General features: G+C 43.1%; 1 protein-coding gene across 1 annotated transcript in view; it reads left to right on the top strand.

Annotated features, from left to right (window-relative positions):
• The window catches only part of fat4 (FAT atypical cadherin 4), a 323,488-nt gene that overhangs the window by 222,338 nt on the left and 84,648 nt on the right, over window positions 1-16,502 (top strand). Inside the window, exon 8 of the mRNA XM_078211165.1 lies at window positions 3,529-3,709. Coding sequence (XP_078067291.1) covers window positions 3,529-3,709 — 181 coding nt within the window. The remainder of the gene's footprint in view (window positions 1-3,528; window positions 3,710-16,502) is intronic.

Below are 16,502 nucleotides of genomic sequence, written 5' to 3'. Positions count from 1 at the left end.
ATCAATTGACACATCTGTCCTATCACACAACACACAAACTACTTCAGAGTCTGACATGAGTGAATGAACTCCGCAGACACAATGAATCTTTGAACGCTGATCTGAAGTTTCTGATCATGAAGCTTGTCAAAGTTACAACGTGTTAACTCTATTCACCATAATGCATAATTCCTAATCACCATTAAAGCCCCACTAGCTCTCCCCTCCTATCAGTAAGTCTGAAGCTTCAGCCATCTCACCAAAACCAGGCCTTGCTTCAGTCTTGGCCCTGCCTATACTAATAGACGAGTCGGGCTGCAGGAGGTCCAGCACTTGCTCCTCATTAAGAGTCAGGACTTCCAGATTGAGTAGACCCAGACTGTACGGACTCTCTTGAGGGCGTCGTGGGCTTGTTTCTCCTGAAAATATTTGACAAGAGATTTCATCAAAAATTTGAAACTAAGATATTAGGCACCTTAAAAACCCATTATCAGATCAAGATGTGTCAACCTGAAGCCTATGCTCATGTGTCATAAGGTGATCCTGCCAAATACCAGCATATAACCATACCATGGCTTGAAATGCACAAAGCCATGGTCGAGGGCAGTTGTGTCCTTGTGGAACCATGCAATTTTTGATGAACGGTTAACCATAACTACCTCCTGCATTTCCTAATGAGACCTATGTCACACTGGACCCAGATTGCTCATACTGATGCCATACTCAGCCTGGCTGATCTCGTGAGGTCAGTGAGCCTTTTGTGGTACTGAGACCACGTCCTCCTTAACCCGCCAACACCATTCACCCCTTTGGCCATCTCCTCCCACAAGCGCAAGTCTGCCTGGGCTTCTTCCTCTTCCCTGTGCTAGGCATGAGCTGGTCATGTCAATCATGTACTGTATGCAGGAGGGCACCAAGGGCGGCCTCACTGTATCTAGGGCTAACTTTGCCCTTTCTAGAATGCTCCTCCCCTTGTTCTGATGGTGCATGGAAATATGTAATAAATGTACAACTCCTCCACAATGCCAGAAGGTGGGAGACTTCCTGATTTTTAAAAAATAGTGCCACCTCTGAAGGTCGGCAGGTTGGCAGAGATTAGCTAAAATTTAATTGGACTTACTTGGCCAGACTGGAAAGTTCACAAATCTTCACTATGTATAGCATATGAACTCAATTGACTGGCCACCCGACACTGCCAGCGAGCCCTTTGAAGTGCTGGCCGTGACCTTGTTCTGGGTCTTAGCTTACAGCTTCCGTGACTGGACATTCCATCCTCCATTACTCATTGAGCGGGATGATAATCCGTTATCCGCCCTTGCCGCTAATTGGTGGCAATTTGCATATCATCAGACACGCACCAACCGTGGATCTGTAAGTTGAAATGCTGACACTTTCGGGTATGGAACCCGCTATCAACGCGCAAGCATATTATTCAGCCAGTGGCAGTGGGGTATCCTGGTCTGTAGGTCTATGGAAGAGTTGTCTCCTAATAACAGATTGCTGGTATCATTGCTGCTAATGGAGAGGCCACAGGGCTATACTTTAGCTGCCACATTACCAGAACACTTGGGAACAAGCATTGGTGAAGCATATAAATAGGTTGTGGGTGTTTTAGACCCAGTACAGGCTCTGAGTCAGTTAAGATTTTCCCCAGTGTTGAACAGTCTGGGTTCCTGCATGAATAATGGTCACTTGGGTCAGCTGTGGAAGTGCTGCTGGTTTCATGTTTCAGCCAAAGGCATCATGAAGAAAGGAGAAATAAAGAAAAGGCATTAGTAACAAGACTTGTGGAATGAGAGTAATAAAAAATACCATGATATTGCCCTTTATCTGTGTTGATACTGATCTGAAACCTGAACAGACAGCAGTGGGAGAATTTTCTGTTTAGTAATGGTTTACATAAGTGTCTGCTGAGACATCAACAAACTTGAATCCAAAGGCAAACAGAATGAAGTCTGGTAGGCAATCACAACATTGAGAAACCTAAGCTCAGAGTGGAAGTGTAGCTTTGAACAAGAAAGTGATCATTCCAACAACTGAAGTTGCATAATTAGCATAGTGCCCAGGGTATCTCCGATCAGAGTAGTTGAAACTGTCACCGGAAGCATTGAAAAAAAGGCATCCATTCCTTTGGATGTACATACTCTTGTAATAATCTCTAAACCAAATTGAACGGCAGGCGTCTTCATTCTCCAGAGTTTTGGAAGAACTGTGAGCCATGCTGACTATGTGCATTCAATTAGTCAACTTGAAGACATTGGCATAGATTTTCCAATTGGCAGTTGCATTTGAACAGATTTAATATATTTTGAGGCCGGGCTATCGCCAGGTTGATTTTTCCAGCAACTGTGTCCAGTGGTAATGGTTACCACAAGAATCATTAAAATTTAATGAAACCAATAATTATGTGGAACAAAATGTACCAAATTCCAACTTTCAAACTAAAGTTTCAATTTTAAGCAACCAATCTGGACTTGACCTTACTAGGGTCAGAGGTCTATAGAATTCTATTCAGATACATTTTCCAAGGTGCCAACTGCACAATAAATCTGCAGTTACCTCTAAATTGCCCCTTAATTGCCGCAAAGTGTAATGCTCAGGCCATAGTCACCTCTCTCTATTTTAATTCTTTCGCCTTCGTAATAGTTAACAGGTGAGAAAGATTTTCATGTGCAGCTGTTCATAGAAAGGTCCAGAGTTATTTTGAGGTAGCACAGTTGTGGTACTTTTCTCTCCTCCACCCTTTCGTTTGCTAATGATAATTAAAATGTCAGCACAAGTACAAAGTGAGGAAACTTTATACTCACAAACTTAAGCGCTGGTATTAGCAAATAAAAAGTGCATTATATAAAGTTTAATATGCTATACACAAACATTCTCAATTAAAATTCCTAGAGCCTAATTGATTGCCATGGAGCTGCATCATGTTACACAGAACGTGCTGGGAAAAGATGTAAGGGATTGGCAGAGTAAATTTTTATTTAAAGGAAAGAATGATGATAATGTCATTATTATTAAAGCAGAAGTAAAGCATTCGAAAGTTGATTCACCCTAAAATGATGTAAATATTCAACGGCAAACAAAATTAGACATTCCAGTAACCAGCAGGAAAGCAGTTTGGAATTGCTTCTATAGCTGTCATATAAATATTTCAGAGCTGAAGCAGTACATATTCCAATAACTAGAAAATATTTCAGCATGAGAAGGTTAATTTTCAATTTCTTTCATGTATGTGGTTTGATACTCTTAACCTGTGTTGAAGCCATATCATCTGACTTAAAAGCAGTGATTTGTTCGTCAGCAGCTAAAATAACTCTTATTTTCGAGGAGTGACACTGTTTTGTGTAAAAGCTGTTCCTTTGACCAGTTTCCATGGACTATTCTATGTTGAAATTACACGTCACATTTCAGAAATTGCCTGTGACTTTGGCTTTTCTTTCTGATGTATTAAAATGTCTGGAGGAAGCATAATAATATAATTACAAATACCTGACTGGTTTTGTTGATGTGTTCTTCCTCTCTGTCTCCACTCTCCCTCTCTCCCTGCAGGATCTCCAGTTCTTACTGGCACAGGCACCATCACCTTGATTGTCGATGACATCAATGACAATATTCCGACATTTGCTTTCAAAACCTACCATGCCACCATCCCTGAAGATGTTTCAACAGGGACTGATGTCTTGCTTGTAAACGCCACTGATGTTGATGAAGGTTCAAATGCAGTCATTAGGTAAAGGCATTTTGTTTGATGCATATTTTCAGCATTTAATGGCACAGCATATTCAAGAGTAACCCTTTGATATGCCCTGAAGTTTATTTGACACAATGGCCTAGAAATTGAATTGTACCACCCTGTTTGTGAGGCATGAAACTACTGCTTAAAGGTCCAATGTGGTGGTCGGTGTGCATACATGCACCCAAAGTTTTAAAGTTTAAAGTTTAATTATTAGTGTCACAAGTACATTAACACTGCAATGAAGTTACTGTGAAAATCCCCGAGTCGCCACAGTCCAGCACCTGTTTGGGTACACTGAGGGAGGACTTAGCATGGCCAATGCACCTAACCAGCACGCCTTTTGGACTGTGGGAGGAAACCGGAGCACCCAGAGGAAACCCACGTAGACAAGGGGAGAACGTGCAGACTCCGTAGAGACAGTGACCCATCTTGAAATTGAACCCGGGTCCTTGGCGCTGTGAGGCAGCAGTACTAACCACTGTGCCATCGTGCCGCTCTGTCCCATGTCAGTTGTGTTTTCATCTCTCACTGATACAGGGACCACGTAAAATATTTTGTCAGTGATGCATCTTCTGATATAAAATGTACTCTGTGTGGCTTCAAGTGGCAACTTATTGTGGGGAGTCGACTCCAAGGTCCTTATTGTGCCATGTGAGTGCATTCCCTAATCTGCACAAACATCCCACTATGCGACTCTCTAATTCCCGATTTAGCCAAACAAAAGTAATGATGATGCAAAGTGGTGGTGACATGTTGTCCACAGCACCACTCAACAGGGGTTGGTATATTTTTCACAGAATGCAGAATTCCCTAAGCTTCTTCATGCTGTTCAGGGCAATTTAATAAATTAATCTGTTCAGTGAAATTTTCCTGCCTCTGTAAATAATGCCCCATGCAAGAAATTCACAGTAGGTAGATGGAGGCAGGGTTCATTTGCACATTGTTTTGTATAATTTCCCATGTCCCCCTTTGATATGGTGTCGCATTTTTCCTTTGAAGAAATTAATTTGGCTGAACTTGAAAAAAATTACTGGAGTACTTAGTTTGGGGGATTTTGAAACAGGTGACTGCAACCTACGAATGGAATCAAAACGAGCCCTGTGTTTAACGCAATTAACAATTACTTTGTGAGCTCTTTGTGTTTTTCATTATCTATTATATATTAAAATCGCTTGTGGGGTGGGAAAGGGATGTGTGGTATTCCATTTCAGAATGTTTCAATGAGAAAATGTATTGCAAGTGTCGCCTGCAATACTTGCTTCACCTGTAGATGGCAATAACCCATTTCCTTTGTAAAACTGTGACTGTGACATGAGGTGGCTTATAGCAAGAGTTGAAACTGTAAATGACTGCTTCTCTAATGCCCCTGCTACTGCTTCCGAGTGAAGAAATAGTGACTTTGTCATAGATTATTATGAAGCAACCAATGGAAAAATTCTAATCACCCTACTCCACTCCTGCAAATCTCAAAAAAGCATTCAAGGTAAAGTTTTAAAGTTTATTTACTGGTGTTGCAAATAGGCTTACATTAACACTACAACAAAGTTGCTGTGACAATCCCTTAGTCTGGCACCTGTTTGGGTACACTGAGGGAGAATTTAGCATGGCCAATGCACCTAACCAGCACGTCTTTCAGACTGTGGGAGGAAACTCACGCAGACGTGGGGAGAAAGTGCAGCTCCCGCACAGTGACCCAAGCCTGGAATTGAACCCGGGTCCCTGGCGCTGAGAGGCAGCAGTGCTAACCACTCTGCCAAGATAATACGCAATTAAAGTTACAGCTCCTTACCACTCCCACAATCACAACCCCCCCCCCCCCCCCCCCCCCCCCGCAACATTGCCCCCTGTCATCTGATGAATATAATGACGTAAAATTTCCTGGAATTATTTCTGCAGGAGTTAGTGGTCGTTAATGCAGAATTTTACACTTATATGCTGGCAGCAAGTTAGGTCCAGCACAAAACTCGGTTATTTGATTGAGCAGCCCACACGTTCCTCAGATCGACTTATCCACGTGGAAATTCCAAAACCCCTGTCTTGCCCAACCTTCCTCACTCAGGCTGGGTAAGATAGGAGCAGCAAAGCGCACCCCCAGCGACATCAGCAAAGAGTAGCTGGGGTATAAGACCATAAGACCATAAGACATAGGAGCGGAAGTAAGGCCATTCGGCCCATCGAGTCCACTCCACCATTCAATCATGGTTGATTTCAACTCCATTTACCCGCTCTCTCCCCATAGCCCTTAATTCCTCGAGAAATCAAGAATTTATCAATTTCTGTCTTGAAGACGCTCAACGTCTCGGCCTCCACAGCCCTCTGTGGCAATGAATTCCACAGACCCACCACTCTCTGGCTGAAGAAATTTCTCCTCATCTCTGTTCTAAAGTGACTCCCTTTTATTCTAAGGCTGTGCCCCCGCGTCCTAGTCTCCCCTGTTAATGGAAACAACTTCCCTACGTCCATCCTATCTAAGCCGTTCATTATCTTGTAAGTTTCTATCAGATCTCCCCTCAACCTCCTAAACTCCAATGAATATAATCCCACGATCCTCAGACGTTCATCGTATGTCAGGCCTACCATTCCTGGGATCATCCGTGTGAATCTCCGCTGGACCCGCTCCAGTGCCAGTATGTCCTTCCTGAGGTGTGGGGCCCAAAATTGCTCACAGTATGGGGAAGAAAGGAAAGTCCCTTACGACACTTAGCAGGGAAGGGACGGCTCAGACCCGGGTGGAGGGGAGGCGGTGTAGGTATCCATTGGGGGGTGGGTCATGCGTGTGCAGGGTGTCACATGCAAGGCTAGGTCTGTGTGTTTAAATAATTACTCTGGAGTTGCAAGTGATTTTTCTTTCCCCATCTAACATTTTCAGCATAACTATCAGGGTAAAACTGACAGAACCATCTGAAGTTAGCGATTTAAGTCACTTCTGTTGGATCTTTCCCAGCCCAGTGGAAATGTTCAGAGGAAGTTAGCAATTCTGAACAATTGTCAGCTAAACCCATACGCGGAAACTTCCTGGAGGGATTCCCCATCATTACGGTACCGCCTAAATGCGACACTGAGAAACCAGGAAATTACAGGTTATGTCCACAAGAGCCTCTTGCCACTCTTCATGCCCAACTTTTCTGTGAATTTTATTAGCATTCGCCGAAGTGTAAAATCAGCACAAAACTAAAAAGTCAGTGGAAATAATTGGGCTTAAGCAAATCATGAACGTGTGCTATCTTCCATCTTTAAATCATTCATATATATTATTAATGTTATTAAAGTTAACCACAAGCCTTTATTTATGCACTTTAAGTATAACATGATTTAAGTAAATGCAGTTGTACAAGTTTTTCTGCTTTAGTGTAACAAATTCTAATGTCATTAAAAAATGGTTTTAGAGAAAGAAAAACTACAATGCAGCTCTCACTAGGGAGGAATCTAAATATAAAGATATCCATATATATATATAATAAAAAAAATGTATATTTTATATGAAAGCCAAAAATAGTGACTTTTGAGTCCTGCTTCGCTTAAGATTGATTGGAATTAACTTGGGAATGACACAAATGATCGATAAAACTCATGTAGCAATTTTTCAGCATAAATCAGCTGAATTTCCTGATGAAACATTCACGCAAATCCACGTTTGCATCATAGTTAAGCCAAACTTTCCAGGAGATTCCTGGATACTCGCTTCTTTGAGAGTAGAATAAGCAAACAGCCAACTCCTCCACTATATTTCTTTGCTTCACAAAGCCCCATCAATCATCAAAGAGCTTAAGATGTTGAACAAACTATTGTGGTCCTGCAATTGTCCGCCATGTGAGAACAGAAATGGGCCATAGGGAGAAAAGGACTAAAAGCAAATTATTGCAAATGCTGGAATCTGAAATAAAAATAGAAAATGCTGGAAAGTCTCAGCAGGCCTGACAGCATCTGTGGAGAAAAAATAGAGCTAGCATTTCAAGTCTGGATGACCCTTTGTCAGAGAAAAGGGCTGTTCATTCATCTCTACCTTGCCATACTTTACGAAGAGAAAATTTATGCTACCATTCCCTGCAGAGCTGGTTCCCTTGTCTTTCTGTCCCCCATGTCCTCTGTCTCATTTCACCTCTCCTCCCTTGTTCAAACTTCTCTCCCTTATTCTCTTTCCTCACCCATCACTCTACCCTCCTCATCTCTTTTTGCCCCCTTCTCGCCTCTCCCCCCTCCTCACTGCTTTTCCATCTCCTCTTCACCCTCCAATATCTTGGTTAATTTAGTACCCCCACCCTGTCGTTCTGCTTGACCAGAGTATTCTTTTAATTTTGGCTCCCTATGATTGACATCCCAGGAGATCAATGGGTTTGAAAAGAGAAACAAAAGGGACATAAATGGCACAGTCAGTTTAAATATGTCTGCCAGCTCTGTCAGATGGATTATAATCAAGTTTAGAATAATGGGGTGAAAGTTTCACATTGTCCAGTAGCTTGGAGAGTCTAAAGTGAAATGCGTCTAAGAAGTTTCAGCCAAGTTTATGATGGACACAAGCCACATCACCGCAAAACTGCACTTAACTTGGCAACAACTGGTAGGGTTAGAGACATTGTAGACAGGCTTACATAAAATTGAGAAGTACTGAACAATAACGGGTGATTCATTTGCACTTTAATTTTAGAAATTTTTGGGTGCAAGTAATACATATTTGGCATTAATGAGGAGTTGTTGGCAGGAGTATTACATTAACAGCTAGCAGGATTGTGACATTGGTTTCCTGCTTTAGTAAAACACATACTGATAAGATATCCTTGAACCGTAACTAAATTAAATAAACTGAAGTGAAATGCAGGCAGTCACTTGCCTCTGGTAAAAGGATGCCACTAACCTTGCTTGAAGCCAGATTAGCAATCCTATCATGTTAGAAGTAGAGATATGCTATAATTTTCTTCATATTCCTTCAGTGTATTATGGGTGTGTTGAGTTGGAGTGGAGTTGATTAACCCATAGGACGCGTTTGGATGCCAGGTAGATTGTTTCAAGTTTGGTTGTATGCCCTTTGTCATTGATCATTCACAGTGCTTCTGGTTTTGCTCAGTTCAAGGCCCTATTTAAGGCAATAGAACATAGAACATAGAACATAGAACATTACAGCGCAGAACAGGCCCTTCGGCCCACGATGTTGCACCGACCAGTTAAAAAAAAAAACTGTGACCCTCCAACCTAAACCAATTTCTTTTCGTCCATGAACCTATCTACGGATCTCTTAAACGCCCCCAAACTAGGCGCATTTACTACTGATGCTGGCAGGGCATTCCAATCCCTCACCACCCTCTGGGTAAAGAACCTACCCCTGACATCGGTTCTATAACTACCCCCCCTCAATTTAAAGCCATGCCCCCTCGTGCTGGATTTCTCCATCAGAGGAAAAAGGCTATCACTATCCACCCTATCTAAACCTCTAATCATCTTATATGTTTCAATAAGATCCCCTCTTAGCCGCCGCCTTTCCAGCGAAAACAATCCCAAATCCCTCAGCCTCTCCTCATAGGATCTCCCCTCCATACCAGGCAACATCCTGGTAAACCTCCTCTGCACCCTCTCCAAAGCCTCCACATCCTTCCTGTAATGTGGGGACCAGAACTGCACACAGTACTCCAAGTGCGGCCGCACCAGAGTTGTGTACAGTTGCAACATAACGCTACGACTCCTAAATTCAATCCCCCTACCAATAAACGCCAAGACACCATATGCCTTCTTAACAACCTTATCTACTTGATTCCCAACTTTCAGGGATCTATGCACACATACACCTAGATCCCTCTGCTCCTCCACACTATTCAAAGTCCTCCCGTTAGCCCTATACTCAACACATCTGTTATTCCTACCAAAGTGAATTACCTCACACTTCTCCGCATTAAACTCCATCCGCCACCTCTCGGCCCAACTTTGCAACCTGTCTAAGTCTTCCTGCAAACTACGACACCCTTCCTCACTGTCTACCACACCACCGACTTTGGTGTCATCAGCAAATTTGCTAATCCACCCAACTATACCCTCATCCAGATCATTAATAAATATTACAAACAGCAGTGGCCCCAAAACAGATCCCTGAGGTACACCACTTGTAACCGCACTCCATGATGAATATTTACTATCAACCACCACCCTCTGTTTCCTATCCGCTAGCCAATTCCTGATCCAATTTCCTAGATCACCCCCAATCCCATACATCTGCATTTTCTGCAGAAGCCTACCATGGTGAACCTTATCAAACGCCTTACTAAAATCCATATATACCACGTCCACTGCCTTGCCCCCATCCACCTCCTTGGTCACTTTCTCACAAAACTCAATAAGGTTAGTAAGGCACGACCTACCTGCCACAAAACCATGCTGACTATCACCTATCAATTCATTACTCTCCAAATAACTATAAATCCTATCCCTTATAATTTTTTCCAACATCTTGCCGACAACAGAAGTGAGACTCACCGGTCTATAATTCCCGGGGAAGTCTCTGTTCCCCTTCTTAAACAATGGGACAACATTCGCTAACCTCCAATCTTCTGGTACTATACCAGAGGCCAACGACGACCTGAAGATCAGAGCCAGAGGCTCTGCAATCACTTCTCTTGCCTCCCAGAGAATCCTTGGATAAATCCCATCCGGACCAGGGGATTTATCTATTTTCAGACCCTCCAGAATATCCTGCACATCCTCCTTATCAACTGTAATACTGTCTATTCTACTCCCCTGCAACCCAGTGTCCTCCTCAGCTATATTCATGTCCCCTTGCGTGAACACCGAAGAGAAATATTGGTTCAATGCTTCACCAATCTCCTCCGGTTCCACACATAACTTCCCTCTGCCATCTATAACTGGCCCTAAACTTGCCCTAACCAACCTTCTGTTCTTAACATACCTATAGAACGCCTTAGGATTCTCTTTAACCCTATCCGCCAAAGTCTTCTCATGTCCCCTTTTAGCCCTTCTAAGCTCGCTCTTCAACTCCCTCTTAGCCAATCTAAAGCTTTCTAGTGCACTACCCGAGTGCTCACGTCTCATCCGAACATAAGCCTCCTTTTTCTTTTTAACCAACAAAGAAACTTTTTTGGTGCACCACGGTTCCCTAGCCCTACCAATTCCTCCTTGCCTGACAGGGACATACCTATCACAGACTCGCAGTAGCTGCTCCTTGAAAAAACTCCACATGTCGGACGTTCCCAGTCCCTGTAATCTCCTAGTCCAACCTATGTTTCCTAATTCTCTCCTAATAGCCTCATAATTACCCTTCCCCCAGCTAAAACCACTGGCCCGAGGTTCATGCCTATCCCTTTCCATCACTAAGGTGAACGTAACCGAATTGTGGTCACTATCACCAAAATGCACACCAACTTCCAAGTCTAGCACCTGGTCTGGCTCATTTCCCAGCACCAGATCCAATATAGCCTCACCTCTAGTTGGCCTGTCTACATACTGAGTCAAAAAACCTTCCTGCACGCTTTGAACAAAAACTGACCCCTCTAACGAGCTAGAGCTATAACAATTCCAGTCAATATTAGTCAAGTTAAAATCCCCCATAACAATTGCCCTATTACTTTCACTCCTAAGCAGGATTGACTCCGCAATCCTTTCCTCAACCTCTCTAGAACTTTTAGGAGGTCTATAAAAGACTCCCAACAGGAGACAACTGGAATGGTGTAACAAAAACAGAGAAAGCTGAAAAAACCCAACAGATCTCATAGAAATCATAGAAACCCTACAGTGCAGAAGGAGGCCATTCGGCCCATCGAGTCTGCACCAACTACAATCCCACCCAGGCCCTACCCCCACATATTTACCCGCTAATCCCTCGAACCTACGCATCTTGGGACTCTAAGGGGCAATTTTTAACCTGGCCAATCAACCTAACCCGCACATCTTTGGACTGTCAGCATCCGTCGGGAGAGAAAACAAAGTTAACATTTTGAATCCACATGACCTTTCTTTGGAACTAAAGAGAGGGAAAATGTGTTGGATTATAAACTGTACAAGAGGGGTAAAACAGTTAGAATAATGATTAATGGGAGAGATTGCAACAAAGATTTAAAGTTTATTTGTTAGTCACCAGTAAGGCTTACATTAACACTGCAATGAAGTTACTGTGAAATTCCCCTAGTCGCCACACTCCGGCGCCTGTTCGGGTCAATGCACCTAACCAGCACATCTTTCAGAATGTGTGAGGAAACCGGAGCACCCGGAGGAAACCCACGCAGACACTGGGAGAACGTGCAAACTCCACACTGTGTCCCAAGCCAGGAATCGAACCCGGGTCCCTTGCACCATGAAGCAACAGTGCTAACCACTGTGCTACTGTACCACATTTCTCACCTGAGCCAGCACTTAGCAAAATAACAGAACATTCCACCCAATATTTCATCTAACAGTCTTGCACCAAGTTTTTATTTTTTGTTGCTAATTTTAGTTCTCCTCCTTCATTTGTCGAATAAAAACCTTGATTGCTTTCTGGTTGAGGCTTCCGTGGGTTCTAAGCACCCTCTGAGAACTCACTCAAAAGTGACCATTCTTCATGTGAGAGCCTTGGTGTGTCAACAGCTATTCGGCCACAAGTCCAGTTTTGTCCACTCAAATGCATGCTTCCAATGATTAGGAATGGGAACAGTGGCCCACTTATCTTTCCCAACCCAAAGATTTTGGTACGCCGATAGCTGGGTTGAACTAACTGAACACATAGGGGGTGGCACAGTGGTTAGCACTGCTTCCTTATAGCGCCAGGGACACAGGTTCGATTCCTGGCTTGGGTCACTGTCCATGTGGAGTTTACACATTCTCCCCGTATCTGCGTGGGTTTCCTCTGGGTGCTCCGGTTTCCTCCCACACTCCGAAAGACGTGCTGGTTAGGTGGATTGGCCATGCTAAATTGCCCTCAGTGTCAGGGGGATTAGCTAGGGTAAATGCATGGGGTTATGGTAATAGGGCCTGGGTAGGATTGTGGTTGTTGCAGACTTGATGGGCCAAATGGCCTCCTTCTGCTCTATAGGATTCTGTGATTTTATGATATTAGTTGTAGAACATGCCTTGTTTGCATGGGTTCAGCTATGCACTGAGTAAACTTACTGGAGGAGAATTGTAACTAAACTGTCTGCTTTTCAGTTGTAAATTTGACATAAGGCCTCCAAATGTTGTGTTGATATGTCGAGTTCCTTTGATATTATGCTGTATGCCATATTGGTGTGGGTAACATGTAGTCATCCAACACACCTGCCTGATATAGCCATTAAGCTCAAGAAAAATGAAAATCTTTAAGTAATGTGAAATTCAGGTGTAAATGGCTGGAACTTACCCCGTGCATTCTGTGCCAAGTTTTACTAGGCACTGAGTAACCTGACCATCAGAATGTAAAGGCAGAAGGTTGCTCAAAAAACAGCCAAATACATTTTCAGTTTTTAATTTTATGAGCCTATCAAAAACTAAGTGCATAAAAATATCTCCAGCTCACTGTCTGTCCAGACAAGAATACTGTGCCCTCTCTTCGAAACTTGGCTTTCCCCATCCTGAACCCCGCCCTTCCCCATCCCCAACCCCGCCCTTCCCCATCCCCAACCCCGCCCTTCCCCATCCCTGCCCTTCCCCCTCCCCGAAACCCGCCCTTCCCCCTCCCCGAAACCCACCCTTCCCCCTCCCCGAAACCCGCCCTTCCCCCTCCCCGAAACCCGCCCTTCCCCTTCCCCGAAACCCGCCCTTCCCCCTCCCCAAAACCCACCCTCCCCGAAACCCGCCCTCCCCGAAACCCGCCCTTCCCCCTCCCCGAAACCCGCCCTTCCCCTTCCCCCTCCCCGAAACCCGCCCTTCCCCTTCCCCCTCCCCGAAACCCGCCCTTCCCCCTCCCCGAAACCCGCCCTTCCCCCTCCCCGAAACCCGCTCTTCCCCATCCACGATGCTGAGTTGATGCACGATTTGAGATCTGCAATTCTTCAACAGTATTGATATAATACCCAATCTCTATTTCAACCCAAGCTCGAGGTCTGCAAGGGCAGAGCGAGCAACTCACCAATTTTATGCCCAATTTTGGTGGCAGTTGAATTTCTTTGGTGTCATAGTCATTCGGGAAGTTTATATATAGCAAGATTAATTTTGCCTTTCCATTCAATGTGGGGCTTTATGTTAGAAAATTAACAGGAACTTCTAACAAGATACTAATTGAATTATAATAAAAACTATAGTTGCTGAAAATTTGAAATGAAAACAATATACTGTGGAAATGCACAATCCTGAAATAACTTTTATCAAATACAAAGGGATTTGCTAGCATTTCCAGCAATTTCTATTTTTATTACTAAGGTCATTAATTAAATGCAGGATGAGCTAGACAGCTTTTGAAGCTGCAACAGTGGTTTTGGAATGTGACAAAAGCTTTTATTTGCGTTTGAGGATTTAAGAGAAAAGGAGTAGAAGCGAAAGCTCTCGGGCGCATTATTAGAAGATTAGAGCTAAGGACTAGGGATTCTGCTGCATGATCCCACTGACTCACTCTGCAACCAGGATTTACCGTCCCTGCCAGGATTGCCATGTCCGCTCGTAGGTTGCGGCATGTCGCAGCGCTGGGTCTCCGGTGAATTTTCCTCATGCCCAACAGTTACTACCGGTTCCTGGGACCATCTTGGGGAAAATGAAGGCCCATCTGGGAAGTGGTCGCATCAATCTGGAGGTTCCCACATGAAGGAAACAGGCCCAGCAGTGATTTCCATTGCTTCTATTCAAGCTTCCACTTAGTTTGTGCAAGCATTGTTTGCTGCTAAGCCTTCAAGAGATACCAATCTTCCTATCTATGGGGTCCTTCTCTCCGTTTAAGTGCACAGTCACTTCTTGTGGTATTGTGATGGCAGTTCCTGTGGAAACTCCACCAGGATTTTGTGACTAGGCAATGGTGGATTCCATTTTGGGGGCAAGAGCCCCACTGGGTGCTTGCCATGCATTTAAAAGGAACCACCCAACTTAGTTTCCTGCCTGAACATTGTCAGTGTCAGAACAATGCCATCATCTCTGCAGCATTCCTTTATGAGCAAATTTCCATTCAGGGACAACTTTTTAATTTGATACTGCTTCAAGAGATGACACCACTGATCTGCCTGTGTGTAACCTCCTGACTGTGGGTTCACACCCCACACTGACCATATAATCTAGGTTGACACATTAATGTGGTGTTCATGGAGTGCTGCACTGTCAGAGATGCTGCCTTTCAATTGACACTTTAAACCAGGGATCTGTCTGCTCTCTCAGATGACTGGAAAAGATACTATGGCACTATTTCAACAAAGAGCAAAAGTGTTTTCCCCGACCTCCTGGTCAGTATTTATCCCTCAACCAACAAAATTAAAACAGATTATCTGTTCATTATCACATTCCTGTTCATGCATATGAGTTTGCTGTGTGCAATTGGCTGCTGTGTTTCTGACATTACAACAGTACAAAAGTATTTCATTGGTTGTAAAGTACCTGAAGATGTCCTGAGGTTGTGAAAGGTGCCATGTAAATGCAAGAATTTCTGCTTTAATGTGTAGAAAATAATTCCGAATAATCTATTGAATATATATTATTGTCCACGATTGGAAAGATTCAAATGTTAAAATGCGATGGAGGATGTGAATAAAGACTTCACAGTAATTTAATTGCGTGTTAATGTAAGCCTACTAGTGACACTAATAATAAAAAGAAACCTGTTTGTGTGTAAGCCCAAGTGGCCATTATTCAGCAAGGTTTGGTTAACTCTGAATTAAAGGCAGGATAAAAGTAAAATCATGAAATTGCTTTTAACTGAATTTAGTACCACCGGTTTTGAAACATCCTATGGATTTCACCTTCTACTTTATAATAATTCAATGAAGCCTTTATCATTTTACAGGAGGTTCACCTAAACTATAATATGCTTCAAAATTCCTGATATTGATTTCTGTAAAATGGTATGTTTTGTTTAACTTTGGTTATGTCTTTCATTAAGGGTTAACACACACCTTGCTTCCCGGTCAAAGCACTTCTAGTTGATTGCCTGCTTTTAACCTTCATGCCAAGGCATTTAACATTGGCCATTCTGCTTTCATATGCTTACTTAGTTATTTGCTTTAAATCAGTAAAGCACATGCTCACAAACAGGTCTGCTTTCTTAGGAAATGATGTGCAGAATTTTCATGGTCAATTTAAGACTCACTTGGCTCCAAGTCACAGTTTTGGAATCAATGTTTTATGATATTTAACATCTGGAGATTTATACATTATTAGACTTTGGTGTGGATGTGCGGAGAGTGGCTGGAGTCAGTGCAGGTTAAACTAATCCTTCAATGAGGTGTGTAAAACACAGCTCATCTGCTGTAAATGTAAAAGTAGTCAGTGACTATTATCCTGTGTACTTAACTGAACTAAACACACATATGTGTTCAACACTTAGCGGAGTTAAATGGTTACAGTAATTAGCTTGAATTCTGAATAACGGAGAGCAGGTCCAACATACTTGTTCCCTGAATATGGTCCTGAGCTATATAGTGCTAAAAGATTCTCCATTTCATTTTTATTCTCTGCTAAATTAGTAGATCCAGGAAAACAGTTGGCCTGGATTAGAGGGAAGATGACTTTAATCCTGAAGCAGTGACCCAAACTGAAGAGTTTTGTGGAAATATTGGATAAAAACCATTAAAGTAGCCTTGATTATACTTGCTATTGGGCTTTTCCATGGTGAACTGTCACTTGTGTAGTTACAAGAAGAACCTGCACTTGTCAAGTCTTGTTCTAGCATAGCAAGATGGTACAATAAACCAGTTAATTTTAC

The sequence above is a fragment of the Mustelus asterias genome, chromosome 1, assembly GCF_964213995.1.
Source record: "Mustelus asterias chromosome 1, sMusAst1.hap1.1, whole genome shotgun sequence".
In the NCBI taxonomy this organism is placed as follows: domain Eukaryota; kingdom Metazoa; phylum Chordata; class Chondrichthyes; order Carcharhiniformes; family Triakidae; genus Mustelus; species Mustelus asterias.
The sequence above is the reverse complement of the archived record's forward strand: the minus strand, read 5'-3'. Positions and strand labels throughout refer to the sequence as shown.